Consider the following 18,546-nt stretch of genomic DNA (forward strand, 5'->3'; position numbering starts at 1 on the left):
ACAAAATCATGTCATTGAAAATTATGGAGAATCACTGAAAGAGCTGCAAGAAGTTTCAAGAGAAGAGAAAATAAAGAGGAAGTTACTGTGTGAGTGTGGTGATTGTTATTTTTCATAATGATACTTTAAGAATAATTTTCACTCTTTAATCTATGTGCAACATTAAAGAGGGCATGTGATGAGCACTGGGTGGAAGGTGCAACTGATGAATCATTGAACACTAAATCTGAAACTAGTGATGGAGTATATGTCGACTAACTAAATTTAAATTTTAAAAAAACACTCTACAAATAACAGCCAAATAAATTTAAAGGAAATTTTAAAAGTGATTTTTGTTATGCATTTAATACCACTGAATTGCACACCTGAAAAGTGGTTAAAGATGGTAAATTTTATGTCATGTATATTTTACCTCAGTTTTTTAAAAAGTGATTTTCTCAACTGAATCGAAGGATGAGGAAGGATGAGTTTCTGGGAATGTGCCAAATCTTAGTCTAGACGGTGCTTACGCAACTTCACGGACACGTAAAAACTCATCACTTAAGATGGGTGTGTTTACTGGATGCACATTATGCCTCGAAGTTTTTTGAGAAAAATTTATGGTATTCTGTTGGGAGGAAGTTTTGTTTTGTAATTAAGCATAATGTAAAATTAAGTAGCTGGGAAAGCCACAGCATGCTTACTTATCCTAACACTAACCACCCTCCTCCCTAACCATAGAAAAAAAGCGAGACAAAACACAAACAGTGGAACAGGATAGGATAAGTAGAACAGCAGAAAAGGACAGAATGATCTTTTTTTGAAGATAAAGTAAAACTAGAGCCTTCACACCCCAGATACACAGAGAAGCAGCAGGTGTGAGTGAAAAAAGGCCTAATTATAAGAGTCACACAATGGTGGAAAGGGGCTCCATGGCGCAGAGAGAAGAAAGGCCGCGGCTCTTAGCCCTCCCAGCAACTAACAAACACCTTTGAAATACTAGAGTGGGTTTAGCATGTAAGTGATGAATCACTGAATTCTATTCCTGAGACCAATATTGCACTATATGTTAACTAACTATAATTTAAATAAAATTTTAAAGACCCAATAAAATAATAAAGATATAAAACTTTTAATAAATAAATAAAATGCTGGAGCCTACATGGTATATACTATTCTATTTATATGAAGTTCTAGAATGAGTAAAACTAATCTATGGTGGAAAATAATCAGAACAGTGGTTTCCTTTCTAATAGAGCAGTGTCAGAAACTGACTGGATAGTGGCAGGAGAGAACTTTCTGGAGTGGTAATTATGTTCTATATCTTGATAGGAATGTGGGTTACACAGATGTATGCATTTGTCAAAATCATTGAATGGCAAAGGATTTGTGCATCTCCTGTCTATAAATGTTATCTTAAAAACAACAGTCAGTAAATATTGAATTCTAATTACTGATATTCTGACTAGATATATTTAACTAGAATATCCAACTAGATATTCTAAGTAGTGAATTCTAGTTAAGTACTTAAGTAGTTAAGGGCATTGTAACTTACTTGGAAATGCATTAAAAAACAGGATAGACTCATGGATGGATAGAAATAGAGTGAATCAAAGAATGGAGTTGAGGGAAATTGGAAGGGGAGGTGAACCAGGAGAGACTGTAGACTCTGAAAAACAATCTGAGCACTGGGTGTTGTGCAAAAATAATGAATACTGTTATGCTGAAAATAAAAAATAAATTTATAAAAAAACAATCTGAGGGGTTTTGAAGGGGCGGGGGGTGGGAGGTCGGGGTACCAGGTGGTGGGTATTGTGGAGGGCATGGATTGCATGGAGCACTGGGTGTGGGGAAAAAATAATGATACTGTTATGCTGAAAATAAAATGAAAAAATAAATAAATAAAAACAGAAAAAAAAGAAATTTTAAAAAATGGATGTGTGATAACATAAATGGTCAATGTTAACTGTAGATTCTAGGTTGTAAATATATGGGTGTTCGTTATACAGTTCCTTCAACTTTCCTGTAAATTTGAAAATTTTCTAAATAAGATGCTGGAAATTTCTATTGATAGCTGGGGCACCAACTCCAGACTAATTAAATTAGAACCCATACTAGCAGGGCCTAAGCATCTGTGTTTTTTTAAATCCTTCAGGTTATTTCATTATGTTGACAAGATTGAACCTCTGGCATGAGAGATCTGGCAGGTGCTATGGAGGGACTGGAAGGAAAAACACTTAAGAAAAATGTGAAGCGGGAAAAAAGCCAGAGACCCAAGGGTGGAAGCGCAGTGGGTGTGATGGTGGTGACGGGAAGGAACCAGACTGTGGGAGTCCCTCTACATAGTGGACTCCATCTAGCAGGTAACAGGGAGGTATTTCAGAGAGGAAACCAGTTGTGGCAACCAAAATTTCAAGTGGCCAACTACCAAGATGGGCTGCATAATTTGCAGGATCCAGTACCAAAAATAAATAAATAAATAAAAGTGCAGAACACCTTGTTCAAAAATTAATAACATCAAGAAAGCAAGAGCAGCATTAAACTAAGAGCAAGATCCTTCTTACTTTCAGAACTAAAACTAGGACAGATCTGAGCAAAACAGGACTATTGGTCTCCCTACCAAGATTGACTGAGATTCAGAAGAAAACAATGCCTACATCCCAACACGTCCAGCTGGTCAGGTACAACCTCTGAGCTTTAATCTCCTCATCTAATCTATAAAGTGGGAGTGGTGATGTCCCATGCGCCTCCTATAGTCGTGGCAAGAATTTCCATAAAATGTGTTATTACTTTTAAAGGTTCTGAATAGTAGTATTGGGAGAATTGATCTGGCAGCCATGGGGGTGCTGAATGAGAAAGGAACAGATCAACAAAGAGGCTACTGACATGATGGGCACAGCGACCCGACCTCACCTGGCTATGGGACAGGCTGATGCCTAGCCCTGAGGTTCCATGAAAGACGTAGACAGCACCCTCGTTCTCCTGCTCTCCTGGGGCCCCGATGGCCACGTCCGTCAGCTTGTCCCCATTCACATCCCCCAGCACCGTCATGGCTGCCCCAAAGCGGCCCCAGGGGTGGCCCAGCTCCCCGCGGAGAATAGCCCCACACTGCCACTTAGCCCTCTGTTGAATAAAAAGAATGTCAAGTCCCAACCCAGGCAACTCCTCAACTCCACACCCAGGTCACACCCAGCCCAGGCTCCAGGAGCCACTCACCCCCCGAGGCAAGGGGCAGACAGACACCTGCCCCCCCCTTGTCTGCTCGTAGTACTGGGGAGCCCCAATGAGGACCAGGTCCGAGTTGCCGTCTTTGTCAATATCCACAGCGCAGAGGGAGGCCCCAAAGTAGGAGCCGATCTGAAAGAGATGAGCCCAGGATCACATCTCTTGCCACCAAAATCAATGTGTGAGTGTTTTCTCCCTGTGAGGAAAAAATCATACCAGCTGGGGAAAGGACTTAGAAGCAGATGTTATTTTCTTTATGATTCAAATTCTCATTTGAACGCACTGTCAGCTAGAGGAAAATATTAGAGAGGTGATGGGAAGGGGCTGAGTATTGGCCAACAATGGCGTTCCAGGGAGATGATTAGTACAGCAAGGAAGAAGTTGAATTGGAAACTACACAGAAAAGCCTAGGAGAGAATACAGAATATCTTCAATGTTGACCGTCTGGCTAGCAAGGAATCAACTGGCTTAAGTTAAAAATAACTTCCTGCAGGAATTTTTTTTGCATGGTATTGAGCAGTATTGTCTATCTTTTAAAATAATTTTTAAAGTATGTTTCCAAAAAACAAAAATATGTTCAATCTGTAGAATTTACCCACAAGACTCATCCATTTAGTCATTCATTCGTTCACTCATTTGTTCATTCATTTACGAAGTTTTGCTCTTTGCTGAGCATGAGACTGAGTCGTGGAAACACAGTGCTTTCCAGGGCTCTCCATGGAGCAGGAGACAAACAGGGAGATGTATTTAGCAATTTCAAAGTGGGGCAAGTTCCAGGAAGGAAAAGCGCCAGAGATGTCAAGACATGAGTCAATACAATCTGATTTCTGCACCACACACCATTGATGAAGGCCTCACTCATTGCCCAATAAAGGCATTTAAGCTTTCACCTAAAGTCAGTAGGATTTTTTTGTCTTTAGGTCAAGTTGATTAGGGAGTAATTTATATACAATAAAATTCAGCCTCTTTAGTACAGTTTTGTAAGTTTTGACAAATACATGAAGTAATGTGACCACCACCAATGATCAAGATACAAGTTTCATCACTCCCAAAATATTCCATGTTCTAATGTAACCAACCTCTTCTCTCCAACACCAACCCTGGCAACCACTGATCTGTTTTCTGTCCCTAAAGTTATTCCTTTTCCAAAATGTTGTATGAATGGAATTGTATAGTATGTAGCCTTTCATGTCTGGCTCCTTTCACCCAGAGTAATGCATTTAAGATTCAGTCGGGTTGTTACATATATAAGTAGTCCATTCCTTTTTATTTCCAATATTTCTGATATTCCATTATATGGATGTACCACAGTTTGTTTATTCATTCCCCAGTTGAGTGACACTTGGACTGTTTCTCGTTTTTAGCAATTATGAATAGAGCCACTGGAAGCATTCACATACAGGTTTTCATGTGAACATCTGTTATTGTTTTTCCTAAGTAAATACCTCAAAGTGAGATTGCCAGTATGGTAACAGCATATTAAACTTTGTAAGACACTGACAAATTGTTTCCAAAGTAGGCATGCCATTTTTCATTCAGGCAGAAATGTATGAGGATTTTAGTTGTTGCACATCCTTGCCAGGACTTGATATTGCCAGTTTACTACCTTCTGTTAATCATTCTCATAGCTATGTGATAGTATCTAATAGTCATTCTAATTTGCCTTTTTGTAATGATTAATGACATGGAGGATGTTTTCATGTGTTTACTTGCCATCTCTGTATCTTCTTTGGTGAAGTGTCTGTTAAAATATTTAGCTTACTGGGATGCCTGGGTGGCTCAGTCAGTTAAGCGTCTGCCTTCCGCTCAGATCATGATCCCAGGGTCCTGGGATCAAGCTCCACGTCAGGTTCCTTGCTCCGTGGGGAGCCTGCTTCTCCCCCTTCCCTTTCTGCTTCCCCTGCTTGTGCTCTCTCTTACTCTCTGACGAATAAATAAAATCTTTAAAAAAATATTTAGCTTGTGCTCACTTTGGCAGCACATATACTAAAAAAAAAAAAAAAAAACTTAGCTTACTTCTTAATTGGATTGTTTAATTTCTTAGTGTTGAGTTTTTGAGAATCTTTTATATATTCTGGATATAAGTCTTTTGTCAGCTACATAATTTAAAAAAGAAGGAAAATTGGCAAATATTTTCTCCCAGTCTGTAGCTTGTCTGTTCATTCTCTTAAATGTATCTTTCCTTTTTTTTAATTATGTTATGTTAGTCACCATAAAATGAATCATAAATTTTGATGCAGTGTTCCGAGATTCATTGTTTATGTACAACACCCAGTGCTCCATGCAATACGTGCCCTCCATAACACCCACCACCAGGTTCACCCAACCCCCATTCCCCTCCCCCTCTAAATTGCTCAGTTTGTTTCTCAGAGTCCACAGTCTCTCGTGCCTTGTCTTCCCCTCCAATTTCCCCCAATTCACTTTTCCTTTCCTTCTCCTAATATCCTCCATGTTATTCCTTATGCTCCACAAGTGAAACCATATGATAATTGACTGTCTCTGTTTGACTTATTTCACTCAGCATAATCTCCAGCCCCATTCATGCTGATAGAAAAGTTGGGTGTTCGTCCTTTCTGATGGAGGTGTACTATCCCATTGTATATATGGACCACATCTTTATCCTTTTGTCTGTTGAAGGGCATCTTCACTCTTTCCACAGTTTGGCGACCGTGGCCATTGCTGCTATGAACATCGGGGTACAGATGGCCCTTCTTTTCTCGACATCTGTATCTTTGAGGTAAATACCCAGTAGTGCAATTGCAGGGTTATAGGGTAGCTCTATTTTGAATTTCTTAAGGAATCTCCACACTGTTTTCTTTTTTGTTGTTGTTGTTGCTCTAATTTTACAATTTATTATTTTGAATTATATACTCAGTGCAATTAGCAAGACAGCTATTTTACATCTTTGTGTTTAGATTTTTTTTAATTTTTAATTAATTAATTAATTAATTTTCAGAAAAACAGTATTCATTATTTTTTCACCACACCCAGTGCTCCATGCAATCCGTGCCCTCTATAATACCCACCACCTCGTACCCCAACCTCCCACCCCCCACCACTTCAAACTCCTCAGATTGTTTCCACACTGTTTTCTGAAGTGGCTGCATCAACTTGCATTCCCACCAACAGTGTAAGAGGGTTCCCCTTTCTCCACATCCTCTCCAACACATGTTGTTTCCTTCATTGTTTATCTTTGCCATTCTAACTGGTGAAGGTGGTATCTCAATGTGGTTTTGATTTGATTTTCCCTGATGGCTAATGATGAAAATTTTTTCATGCGTCTCCTAGCTATTTGTATGTCTTCACTGGACAGCTATGTATGGAAGAATGAAACTCGACCATTCTCTTACACCATAAACAAAGTAACTCAAAATGGATGAAAGACTTCAACATGAGACAGGAATCCATCAAAATCCTAGAGGAGAACATAGGCAGTAACCTCTTCGACATCAGCCACAGCAACTTCAAGACATGTCTCCATAAGGGGAACCCTCTTCCACTGTTGGTGGGAATGCAAGTTGGCGCAGCCACTTTGGAAAACAGTGTGGAGATTCCTCAAAAATTTAAAAATAGAGCTACCCTATGACCCTGCAATTGTACTACTGGGTATTTACCCCAAAGATACAGATGTAGTGAAAAGAAGGGCCATCTGTACCCCAATGTTCATAGCATCAATGGCCACAATCGCCAAACTGTGAAAAGAGTGAAGATGCCCTTCAACAGATGAATGGATAAAGAAGATGTGGTCCATATATACAATGGAATATTACGGAGCCATCAGAAAGGATGAATACCCACCCAACTTTTGTATCAACGTGGATGGGACTGGAGATTATTCTGAGTGAAATCAGTCTAGCAAAGACAGTCAATTATCCTATGGTTTCACTTGCAGAGCATAAGGAATAACACGGAGAACATTAGGAAAAGGAAAGGAAAAGTGAATTGGGGGAAATCGGAGAGGAGACAAAGCATGAGAGACTGTGGACTCTGAGAGACAAACTGAGGGTTTTGGGAGAGAGAGGGTGGAGGACGGGTGAGCCTGTGCTGGGTGTTATGGAGGGCGCAGATCACATGGAGCACTGGGGGTGGTGCATAAACAGTGAATCTTTGTTCACACTGAACACTGAAAAATTAAAATAAAATTTTAAAAAATTTAAAAAGAGTCATTTGTGGTTTATCTCCCTCTGGTTTCAACTTATTTTATTTTATTTTATATTCTTTTCCTTTTTTGTTCTGTTCTTTTTCATCCTTTCTTTATGAAAGTGAATATTCTTGTTTTATTTCCAATTTTAGGGGGTAAAAGTTCTATTTTTTAGTGTGATGTTAGCTGGACTTTTTTAAGGTTTTGTTTATTTATTAATTAGAGAGAGAGAGAGAGAGAGAGCATGAGTAGATGGGGGGGCAGAGGGAGAGGGAGGACCAGACTCTCTGCTCAGCAGAGAAACTAACCCTGAAACTAATAATACACTCTATGTTAATTAATTGATTTTAAATTTTTTTAAATCCAGAAAAGTGGAAAAAGATCACTGCCAAATCTAAGTTTACAAAAATTAATGTGATTCCTCCTAAGAGGTTTATAGCTTTATTTCTTGCCTTTGGGTTTTTATCTATTTTGAGTTAATTTTTGTATATCATGAGGCAGGGGATATCCAAATACCCAGAACCATTTGTTGAAAGATTACTTTTCCCCATTAAATGAACTTGGTACCTTTGTCAAAAATCAATTGATTGCAGACATATAGATTTATTTCGGGACTGTCAGTTCCATTCCATTGATCTGTAGGCCTATCCTTTTGCTGGTACCACACCATCTTAATTACTGTAGATCAGCAGTAAGTTTTGAAATTGGAAATTCTTCTCTTTCAAGATTATTTTGGCTATTCTGTGCCCTTTGCATGTCCATATGAATTTTAGAATCAGCTTGCCCATTTCTCAGCACTACTGAACAAGCCTTGCATTCCTGGATAAACCACATTTGATCATGATGTATTATCCTTTTTATAAGTACTATTTGTATAGACTTAAAATTTTATTAAATATTGCTCTGTAGTCAACAAAGAGTTTTAAACTGCAGATTGATATAAACAGTTTCTCATTTGGAAAGGTCACCCTCCCTCTATGGGTTAGAGGGAGACAACACGAGCCTATGAGAGACCAGCAAGGCTACAGCTAGGTCCACAGGAAACATGATGATGGCCTGGACCAGGCTGATTTCAGTAGAAACGGAGGGAGTGGATAGATCTGAGATTGATCTTTTTCTTGCCCTTGCTCCCAGTGTGTTCACCCACACCCCCCAACCCCAACATGCACACCCTGAGCTCTCTCTTGCGCTCTCCCTTCTTCGGTGCTTTATTTCCCCATTCTTCACTTCTCTAGTTCCTCCCCTGAACTATCACTTTCTCCAGGAAACCTTCCCCAATACTCCTTTGTGGACGCCCCTCCCATTTGCTCTCATAACACCCAGACTGTTCCAGTTTAAGTATTTATCACCGCTGACTATAATTTGCATGTGTAATACCTGTGTGTGGTGAAAGAGTTCACTAGCTATCCTTCTCCATGTGATCTCAGACTACACACACAGAACAGAGAAGTAGCATCACACCCACAGTCGGCTTCCTGGAATTCCCTACACATTCTCCCCCACCCCACCCCTTGTATGTGTCAGGCACTTATGCCATCAACAGTCAACTTGTGTGGATAAAACCTATGAAAAGACCATTTGAAGAATTTGAGTAATCGCAAAGAATTATGAAAAACAGACTAAATTGGTTTCATCCACATATGATGCATTAATTACCGGTGAGCCAGTGATGAAAATTAAAGGAATACACACAGAACTACAGACACAGCATCATGAGCACAGTACTATTTCAGGAATTTGCAAGGATAATTGGAACTAGAAATTTTTGCCTCTCATACCACATAAGATACTCCACATAAGATGAAATCACACTGCTTTTGCAGGAGTGATACTCAAAAATTCAAACCCCTAGGGCTGCTCAGGCACTGAGCAGGGGCTTAGCTGGAGTATGTCTGAACTCCTCCTCTGAGGTGACCTGTCTGACCTCATAGTTGCTGGATCATGGGGAAGTTCAAAGAGTATTAGGGAAGTGCTCTGCACTTACCTGGCTGCCCTTGATAACACCACTGCTCTCCCAGGTACCAGCACTCTCTCTGAACATCACCACCAGGCCAGTGTGCTGATATCGAGGTGCACCAAGAACCAGGTTTTGTACCCTGCTCCTCAAGATGACTTCAGCAGCATAACCTGAAGATGGTGATCTGGAGAAGGTAAGTGTTTCCTTCACAGACCCTGCTCCCTCTGAGAGACCTATCCCTTAAGTAGGGGCAATGCAGTAGCCCCATGCTTAGTAGGTTGGGATAACTGGACCCTGCACTATATTCCCCTTTGTTAACACAATTAAATTGAAATTTTGAAATTTCTGTCCTTACAGTTATTCCAAGGGTCCAAAAAGAGCCAATGATATATATGTTAATTGAATTAGGCCATATCCTGACCCCTTCTTAAAGTTACCCTGCCCTTTCCACTTACCCAAGTAAGCATCATTCATGTCTGAATCTACCCTGGTTGTGTTGATGAAGGTAAATTTATCCTCTGACACATGGAGAAAGGCTCCACCAGCCCAGTCAAAGCTTCCCACAGCACCTAGCAAGAGACCATTCTGGGAAACAGGGTAGAACAAGATTGAGCAGCCTGCAACTTCAGTTCAATCTTTATCAAAATTCCAATAGCATTTTTCACGGAAATAGAACAAACAATACTAAAATTTTTGGAACCACAAAAGACCCCAAATATCCAAAGCAATTTGGTGCAGCAACTGTGGACAACATAATGGAGGTCCCTCAAAAATTTTTAAATAGAATTACCAAATTATCCAACAATCCTACTTCTGAGTATTTATCCAAAGGAAATGAAAACCCTAAATCAAGAGATACCCCACGTTCATGAAGCATTATTTACAATAGCCAAGACACAGGGACCCCTGGGTAGTTCATTCAGTTGGGCATTCAACTCTTGATTTCAGCTCAGGTCATGGTCTTGAGGTTGTGGGACTGAGACCCACGTTTGGCTCCATGCTCAGCATGGAATTCACTTGAGATTCTCTCCGTCTGTCTCTGCCCCTCCCCCCACTCACACTCACTCACTCTCTCTTTCAAAATAAAATCTTGAAAAAAATAATTTAAAAAAACAATAGCCAAGGATGTGGAGAAAGGGGAACCCTCTTACACTGTTGTTGGGAATGCAAGTTGATGCAGCCACTTTGGAAAACAGTGTGGAGATTCCTCAAAAATTTAAAAATAGAGCTACCCTATGGCCCTGCAATTGCACTACTGGGTATTTACCCCAAAGACACAGATGTAGTGAAAAGAAGGGCCATCTGTACCACAATGTTCATAGCATCAATGGCCACAATCGCCAAACTGTGGAAAGAGTGAAGATGCTCTTCAACAGATGAATGGATAAAGAAGATATGGTCCATATATACAATGGAACAATACTCAGTCATCAGAAAGGATGAATACCCAATTTTTGTTGCAACACAGACGGGACTGGAGATTATGCTGAGTGAAATAAGTCAAGCAGAGAGAGTCAATTGTCATATGGTTTCACTTGTGAAGCATAAGGAATAACATGGAGGATATTAGGAGAAGAAAAGGAAAAGTGAATTGGGGGAAATTAGAGGGGGAGACAAGGCATGAGAGACTGTGGACTCTGAGAAACAAACTGACAGTTTTGGAAGGGAGGGGAATGGGGGGATGGGTGAGACTGGTGGTGGGTGTTAAGGAGGGCATGTATTGCATGGAGCACTGGGTGTGGTGCATAACAATGAATCTTGGAACACTGAAAAAATTTAAAAATTAAAAATTTAAAAAAAAAAATTAAAAATTTAAAAATACCCAAGATATGGAAATAATCTAACTATCCATCAAGGCATGAATAAAGAAAATGTGATATATAATACAATGGAATATTATTCGACCATAAAAAAGAAAATCCTGCCATTTGTAACAACACATATGTGCCCACCTTGAAGGCATTATGCTAAGAAAAATAAGTCAGAGAGAGACAAGTAGGGTATAATCTCCCTTATATGTGGAATCTAAAGACAAAACAAAACTCAATTATATAGATGCAGAGAACAGATTGGGGGTTGCAAAAGGCAATGAGTTGGGAGGGTAGGCAAAATGGGTGATGGTGGTCAAAAGGTACAAATTTCCAGTTATTAAATAAATAAATGCAGGGATGCAATATAAAGCATAGTGAGTATAGTTAGCTAAATTGTAATGTATATTTGAAATTGCTAAGAAAATAAATCTTATTACCAAGAACCAGTCCCAAATGGAGGCTATAAAAATTAGAGTGAATGAGACAGAAGAACAACTCAGTGATATAAAAGATAAGATGACAAAAAATAAGGAAACTGAAAAGAAGAGAGAAAGAGGGCACCTGGGTAGGTAGTTAAGCATCTGCCTTCAGCTCACATCATGATCTCAGAATCCTGGGATCAATTCCCACATCAGGCTCCCTCAGGGAGCCTGCTTCTCCCTCTGCCTGCTGATCCCCTTGCTTGTACTCTCACTCTCTCTCTGTCTGTCAAATAAATAAAATCTTCTAAAAAGAGAGAAAGAAAACTACTGAACAATAAAGGCATACTTAAATAGAACTCAGCAGTTCCATAAAGTGAAGTAACAGCTTGATAGTAGGGATCCCAGAAGATGAGGAACAAGGGAGAGGGACAGAAGGCTTATTTGAACAAATTATAGCTGTGAACCTAATCTGAAGGGAAGGAAACAGGCATTCAAGTCCAAAAAGTCCATAAAAATAGGCCAACACATCAGCATATGATAATGAATTTTTCAAATTTCAGAGATAAACAGAAAATCCTGAAAGCACCTTGGGACAAGAGGTCCCTAACCTCCAAGGGTAGAAACATAAGGTTGTCAGCAGACATGCCTACAGAGACAGGGCAGGCCAAAAAGAACTGGCATGATATATTCAATGTGCTAAATGGGGAAAATATGCAGCCAAGAATACTTTATCCAGCAAGGCTGTCATTCAAAATGAAAGGAGAAATAAAGAATTTCAGTACATAGTCTCTCATGATTCACCTCCCCTTCCAATTTACCCCAACTCCCTTCTCCTCTCCATCTCCCCATGTCCTCCATGCTTTTTGTTATGCTCCACAAATAAGTGAAACCATATGATAATTGACTCTCTCTGCTTGACTTATTTCACTCAGCATAATCTCTTCCAGTCCCATCCATGTTGCTACAAAAGTTGGGTATTCATCCTTTCTGATGGAGGCATAATACTCCATAGTGTATATGGACCTCATTTTCCTTATCCTCTGAAAAACAATCTGAGGGGTTTGAAGTGGCGGGGGGGTGGGAGGTTGGGGTACCAGGTGATGGGTATTAGAGAGGGCATGGATTGCATGGGGCACTAGGTGTGGTGAAAAAATAATGAATACTGTTATGCTGAAAATAAATAAATTAATTTTTAAAAATGGGGGAAAAAAAGACTTTCAGTACAAACAAAAATTAAATGAATCTGTGAACACTAAACTAACCCTGCAAGAAATATTAAAGAGGATCCTTTGAGTGAAGAGAGAGCCCAATGGTAACAAAGACCAGAAAGGAACAGAAACAATCTACAGAAATAGCAACTTTACAGATAATACAATAGCACTAAATTCATATCTTTCTCTTTTTTTATTTTTTTATTTATTTTCAGCATAACAGTATTCATTGTTTTTGTACCACACCCAGTGCTCCAAGCAATCCGTGCCCTCTATAATACCCACCATATCAAAAAATGGGCAGAAGATATGAACAGACACTTCTCCAATGAAGACATACAAATGGCTATCAGACACATGAAAAAATGTTCATCATCACTAGCCATCATGGAGATTCAAATTAAAACCACATAGAGATATTACCTTACACAGTTAGAATGGCCAAAATTAGCAAGACAGGAAACAACATGTGTTGGAGGGGATGTGGAGAAAGAGGAACCCTCTTCCACTGTTGGTGGGAATGCAAGTTGGTGCAGCCTCTTTGGAGAACAGTGTGGAGAGTCCTCAAGAAATTAAAAATAGAACTTCCCTATGACCCTGCAATTGCACTCCTGGGTATTTACCCCAAAGATACAGAAGTCATAAAAAGAAGGGCCATCTGTACCCCAATGTTTATAGCAGCAATGGCCACGGACACCAAACTGTGGAAAGAACCAAGATGCCCTTCAACGAATGAATGGATAAGGAAGATATGGTCCATATACACTATGGAGTATTATGCCTCCATCAGAAAGGACGAATTCCCAACTTTTGTAGCAACATGGACGGGACTGGAAGAGATGATGCTGAGTGAAATAAGTCAAGCAGAGAGAGTCAATTATCATATGGTTTTACTTATTTGTGGAGCATAACAAATAGCATGGAGGACATGGGGAGATGGAGAGGAGAAGGGAGTTGGGGTAAATTGGAAGGGGAGGTGAACCATGAGAGACTATGGACTCTGAAAAACAATCTGAGGGGTTTGAAGCGGCGGGGGTGGGAGGTTGGGGGAACCAGGTGGTGGGTATTAGAGAGGGCACGGATTACATGGAGCACTGCATGAGGTGCAAAAACAAGGAATACTGTTATGCTGAAAATTAAAAAAAAATAAGTAAAAAAAAATGTATCTTTGGGGGGGAAAATTAAAAATAAAATGGAATAAAATAGTAAAAAAAAAAAAAAAAAGAAAGAAAGAAAGAAAAGAAAGTAATGGGCAGAAGACATGAATAGACACTTTTCCAAAGAAGACATCCAGGTGGCTAACAGAACATTTCAAAAATGCTCTACATGCTATTTTCCAGAGTGGAGGGAGACAAATCATAAGTGACTCTTAATCTCGCAAAACAAACTGAGGGTTGCTGGGGGAGGGGGTTTGGGAGAAGGAGGTGGGATTATGGACATTGGGGAGGGTATGTGCTTTGGTGAGTGCTGTGAAGTGTGTAAACCTGGTGATTCACAGACCTGTACCCCTGGGGATAAAAATGTATGTTTATAAAAAATAAAAAATTAAAAAAAAATTGAACAACTCAGGAAACAATAGATGTTGGCAAGGATGTGAAGAAAGAGAAACCCTCTTACACTGTTGGTGAGAATACAAACTGGCGCAGCCACTCTAGAAAACAGTAGGAAGGTTCCTCAAAAAGTGAAAAATAGAGCTACACTATACCCAGCAACTGCACTAGTCAGTATTTACCCAAAGGATACAAACATCGTGATTTGAATGGGCACATGAACCCCAATGTTTATAGCCACCAATGTTCACAGTAGCCAAAATATGGAAAGAGGCCAGATGTCTCGTGACAGATGAATGGATGAAGACATACTGTGGAATATTACTCAGCCATTAAAAAGAATGAACTCTTACCATTTCGGGTGACATGGATGGAAATAGAGAGTATTATGCTAAGTGGAATAAGTCTGAGAAAGACAAATACAGTATGATTTCACTCATGTATAATTTAAGAAATAAAACAGATGAACATAGGGGAAGGGAAGGAGCAAAGGAAAAATGAAATCAGATGAAAATAGAGAGGGTAGCGAAGAGATGCTGAGCTGCTGAGCTTAAGGAAATAAACTGAGGATGGCTAGATGCAACTGATGAATCACTAAATTCCTCCCCTGAAACTAATAATACAATATATGTTAACTAAATTGAACTTAAATAAAGAATTTTTAAATTTTTTAATTTAAAAAAGAAAATAAATCTTAAAGTTTTCATCAAAAGAAAAATTTTTGTGACATATGTAGTGATACATATTAATTAGACTTATTGTAGTGATGTTTTCACAATATACACATATATCAAATCCTTATGTCTTACACTTGAAGCTAAAATATTTTTTTTAAGATTTTATTTATTTGTTTGATAGAGATTACAGGTAGAGAGGCAGGCAGGGAGAGAGAGGAGGAAGCAGGCTCCCTGCTGAGCAGAGAGCCTGATATGGGGCTCAATCCCAGGATCCTGGAATCATGACCTGAGCCAAAGGCAGAGGCTTTAACCCACTAAGCCACCCAGGCACCCCTTGAAGCTAAAATCTTATCATATATCCATATCTGTGTCATATACCCTCAATGACAACAACAACAACAACAACAACAAAAACAGGATTAAAAAGGAAAAGAAAAGGGACCACTGCTCCCCATCAAAGAAATGCCTCCCAACAGGTACTCATTGCAGATAAAAGCCACCAAACCTCTTGCCCAATCCCAATTTAATGAAGGACCACTTACAGAGGTGACGGCAGCACTGAAGCCTTCCTGAGACATCTCATGCTCAAAGGAGCTGGTACTCCCTGTCTGAGTACCTGAGAGGAAGAGAGATTTCTATAATAAGGAAAGCAGAAGAGCTGGAACTCAAATGCTATGGTGACCAGACAAAAGGAGGCTCAGATGGCAGCTATGCTGAATTAGAAAGTATATACCCCTTTTATAAAGATGTAGCTATTTGGCTCCAACTGGTTTTTGCCACATGAGAATGCAGTCTAATGTTCCAACTTTTTAAGACAAACCATAAATCCAAATTGTATATGAACCCTCCCCCAGTTTTTAAAATTCTCTTAATCAGTTAACATTTATTGAGCATCCTCTATGGACCAGACACTATTCTAGACACTGGAGATTCAACAATGAAACACACACACAAATATTGGCAGCATATCCAAATTCTTGGAAAAATAGTGTGTGAGGTTTGGCTCCCCTACCCTCCAATTTTCCAGGCTATCGCCAATGCAAAGTAGAGATAAAATCCAGATCCTTTGATTTCAAAGGAAATGACCAAGAGAGGCCAGAGTTGCTGGGAACTAGAGGAAGTGGAGAGAGTTGAATTAATCCTAAGAGTCAAGATATCAAGGGTTAGGAAGTCCTAGTTTCTAAAGGAGAAAGGCATATTGGAGGGTAAAGGACTGCCTCTGGAGCTGCTGCAGGAATGCAGAACCTTAGCTTACCCTCAATTGCAAATATCTTTTCCTGGAGCTGGTTTTGAATGGTCTTCAGAGCTTCAAAGTTATTCACCCGGAACACATGATCACGAGAAGGCTTGGATGCAATGATATTAAGCTCTTCACGATTTTTTGGAACATTGAAAGCATCTCCCACCTGTTACCAAGGACAGTGACAATCAGACACCATCTGGAGTTAACTGTCTCATTCAGAAAAAAAAAAAAAAAAAAAAAAAAAATCTGAAGGAAAAGATTCTGAAACAGAATATGTCAAATGAGGGAATGCACCATAAGGCCCCTGGGACAGGGCCACCAAGTTGAGTAAAACAGAATGCTCTGCATGGGGCATTCTGTCAAGGAAGTTATTAGGAGCTGAAATACAGCCTTTTGTTCCTTTGTTGTGCCATGTCTCTTGGTGTGGGGCTGACGTCTCCCCAGAGTAAAGAGAGTCTTTTCCTCTTTATGAAGAGGTTTCCTACTTGTCAAACCATGCACCAAAGATGATACATTTTTCTGTCATACGAGATAATGTGGTAGTTTGACTACAATGATGATCTGAACTCTTTACCTGTTCCTATATCCAAGCTCTTTCCCCCCAGAACTTTGCTGTATCTTCTCACTCATGAAAGAGTAATCTACCCTGCTTCCATCTCTGGGTGCAGCCATGCATCTTGCTAATATCCATTGGCTAATGGATATTATCATAAATGATGCAGACAGAGGCTTCAAAGAGTGTTTGCAACACTTTAATTTGCTCTTTTGTTCCCCTGCCTTCACCATGAAGACATGTCCAGGCTAGCACACAGAAGGATCACACAGGGAACAGAAGAACCAAGTTACTCCAGTTGTTCCAGCCGTTCTAGTCCAGCAAACAGACATGACTGGAAACCCTCAGAAATGGAGAGAGCTCAGCCAAGATCAGCAAAGCTGCCAACCAACCTTCAAATGAATACAGATATAAGAGAGAGCCAGTCAAAATCAGAAAAACTCCTCAGCTGAACTACAGAATCGTTTGTTTCAAAGACTGAATTCTAATTTGTTACACTTAACTGATATAGGCCCATATGGGCTAGAAGTGACCCTTGGCCCACCTTGGTTTTAGGGATATTTTCAAACTGAAGGGAACGTATATCCAAACAGAAACCCTCCACAGAAACATCAGGCCAGAAAGCCACATCTCCTACCCCAATGACATAGCGAATGATCCCCTCTCTGTCTGCTTCAGGGATGACATCCTTGTAATCCAAGGGATCATCAAACTTCTCTCCATCTGTGATGACAACTAGGATCTTAAAGACATTCTCCCGGGCTCCTGTGCTACTGTGAAATAGTTCTCTTCTGTCCAGGGAAGAGGAAAGAAAAGTCAAATGTGAACAGACAGAGACACTCGTTATGCTAGGGAGGGAATGTCAGTAGTCACAGGCACAGATGCAGCTAGGAGAGCTTTAGGCTCCCCTGGAATGAACATGGAGATGTGGTTGCCCCAAGACCTGGAAAGGCAGCAGAAGGGAGAAGAGAGGGAGGAAAGGAAAGCATCACTGCCTTTATATACGTTTGCATAAACTGATTTTTTTTAATGATTCTTTTTTTTTAAAGATTTTATTTATTTATTTGACAGAGAGAGATCACAAGTAGGCAGAGAGGCAGGCAGAGAGAGAGGAGGAAGCAGGCTCCCCGCTGAGCAGAGAGCCCGATGTGGGACTCGATCCCAGGACCCTGAGATCATGACCTGAGCCAAAGGCAGAGGCTTAACCCACTGAGCCACCCAGGCGCCCCCCATAAACTGATTTTTTAACTGAGTATTATACCCTTAAATTAAAACAAATTTTTAAGCTTAATTGGGCTTTCACAAACCCTTCCTGGTTTGATTCAACAACTCTGTAGCTCATCTTCCTGAACTTTTGTCCCAACCCCCACCCTCACCTCTACACACACACACACACATCACATCATATCAGAGCGAACTTCCCGAACAAGATATGGTGACATCTCCCCACGGCTTAAAACATTCAGTAGACCCCCACCCACTTTTCAGTTGCCTTAAGTGACCTGACCTCAACTAGTCTCTGCAGCCTCTCTCTCACCTTCCTCACATCTCTCCTTCACTCACAACCTGTCGCTCCTGAGTGCGCCATGCGAGTCTCTCCTCCACCTTTACTCGTGTCCCTTACCCCGTCCCTGTCTGAATAAGCCCCTTCATTCTTCAAAGTCCAGCAAAAAAAAAAAAAAAAATCACTTCCTCCTTCCACCCTAAGCAAAGATCTTCTTGTGTGTGTTATGTTAGTCACATAAAATACATCATTAGTTTTTGGAGTAGTGTTCCA

At 40.1% G+C, this 18,546-nt stretch overlaps 1 protein-coding gene across 8 annotated transcripts in view; it reads right to left on the reverse strand.

The window, feature by feature from the left end:
* ITGAM (integrin subunit alpha M) overlaps positions 1-18,546 on the reverse strand; it is a 44,395-nt gene that overhangs the window by 11,480 nt on the left and 14,369 nt on the right. For 6 of the 8 annotated variants that reach the window (XR_014306434.1, XM_082714290.1, XM_082714293.1 and 3 more), the window contains 7 exons: positions 17,407-17,560; positions 16,229-16,379; positions 15,516-15,589; positions 9,758-9,887; positions 9,330-9,472; positions 3,196-3,336; positions 2,893-3,102 (listed from right to left, as the gene is read on the reverse strand). Coding sequence is in view for 7 of the 8 variants with exons in the window: in XM_082714290.1 (XP_082570416.1) it covers positions 2,893-3,102; positions 3,196-3,336; positions 9,330-9,472; positions 9,758-9,887; positions 15,516-15,589; positions 16,229-16,379; positions 17,407-17,560 (1,003 nt within the window). In the remaining variant the exon portion in view is untranslated. The remainder of the gene's footprint in view (positions 1-2,892; positions 3,103-3,195; positions 3,337-9,329; positions 9,473-9,757; positions 9,888-15,515; positions 15,590-16,228; positions 16,380-17,406; positions 17,561-18,546) is intronic. The other 2 variants (XM_082714295.1, XM_082714294.1) reach the window with 1 other exon arrangement.

The sequence above is a fragment of the Mustela nivalis genome (genome assembly GCF_964662115.1).
Source record: "Mustela nivalis genome assembly, chromosome: 19".
Classification (NCBI taxonomy): Eukaryota; Metazoa; Chordata; class Mammalia; order Carnivora; family Mustelidae; genus Mustela; species Mustela nivalis.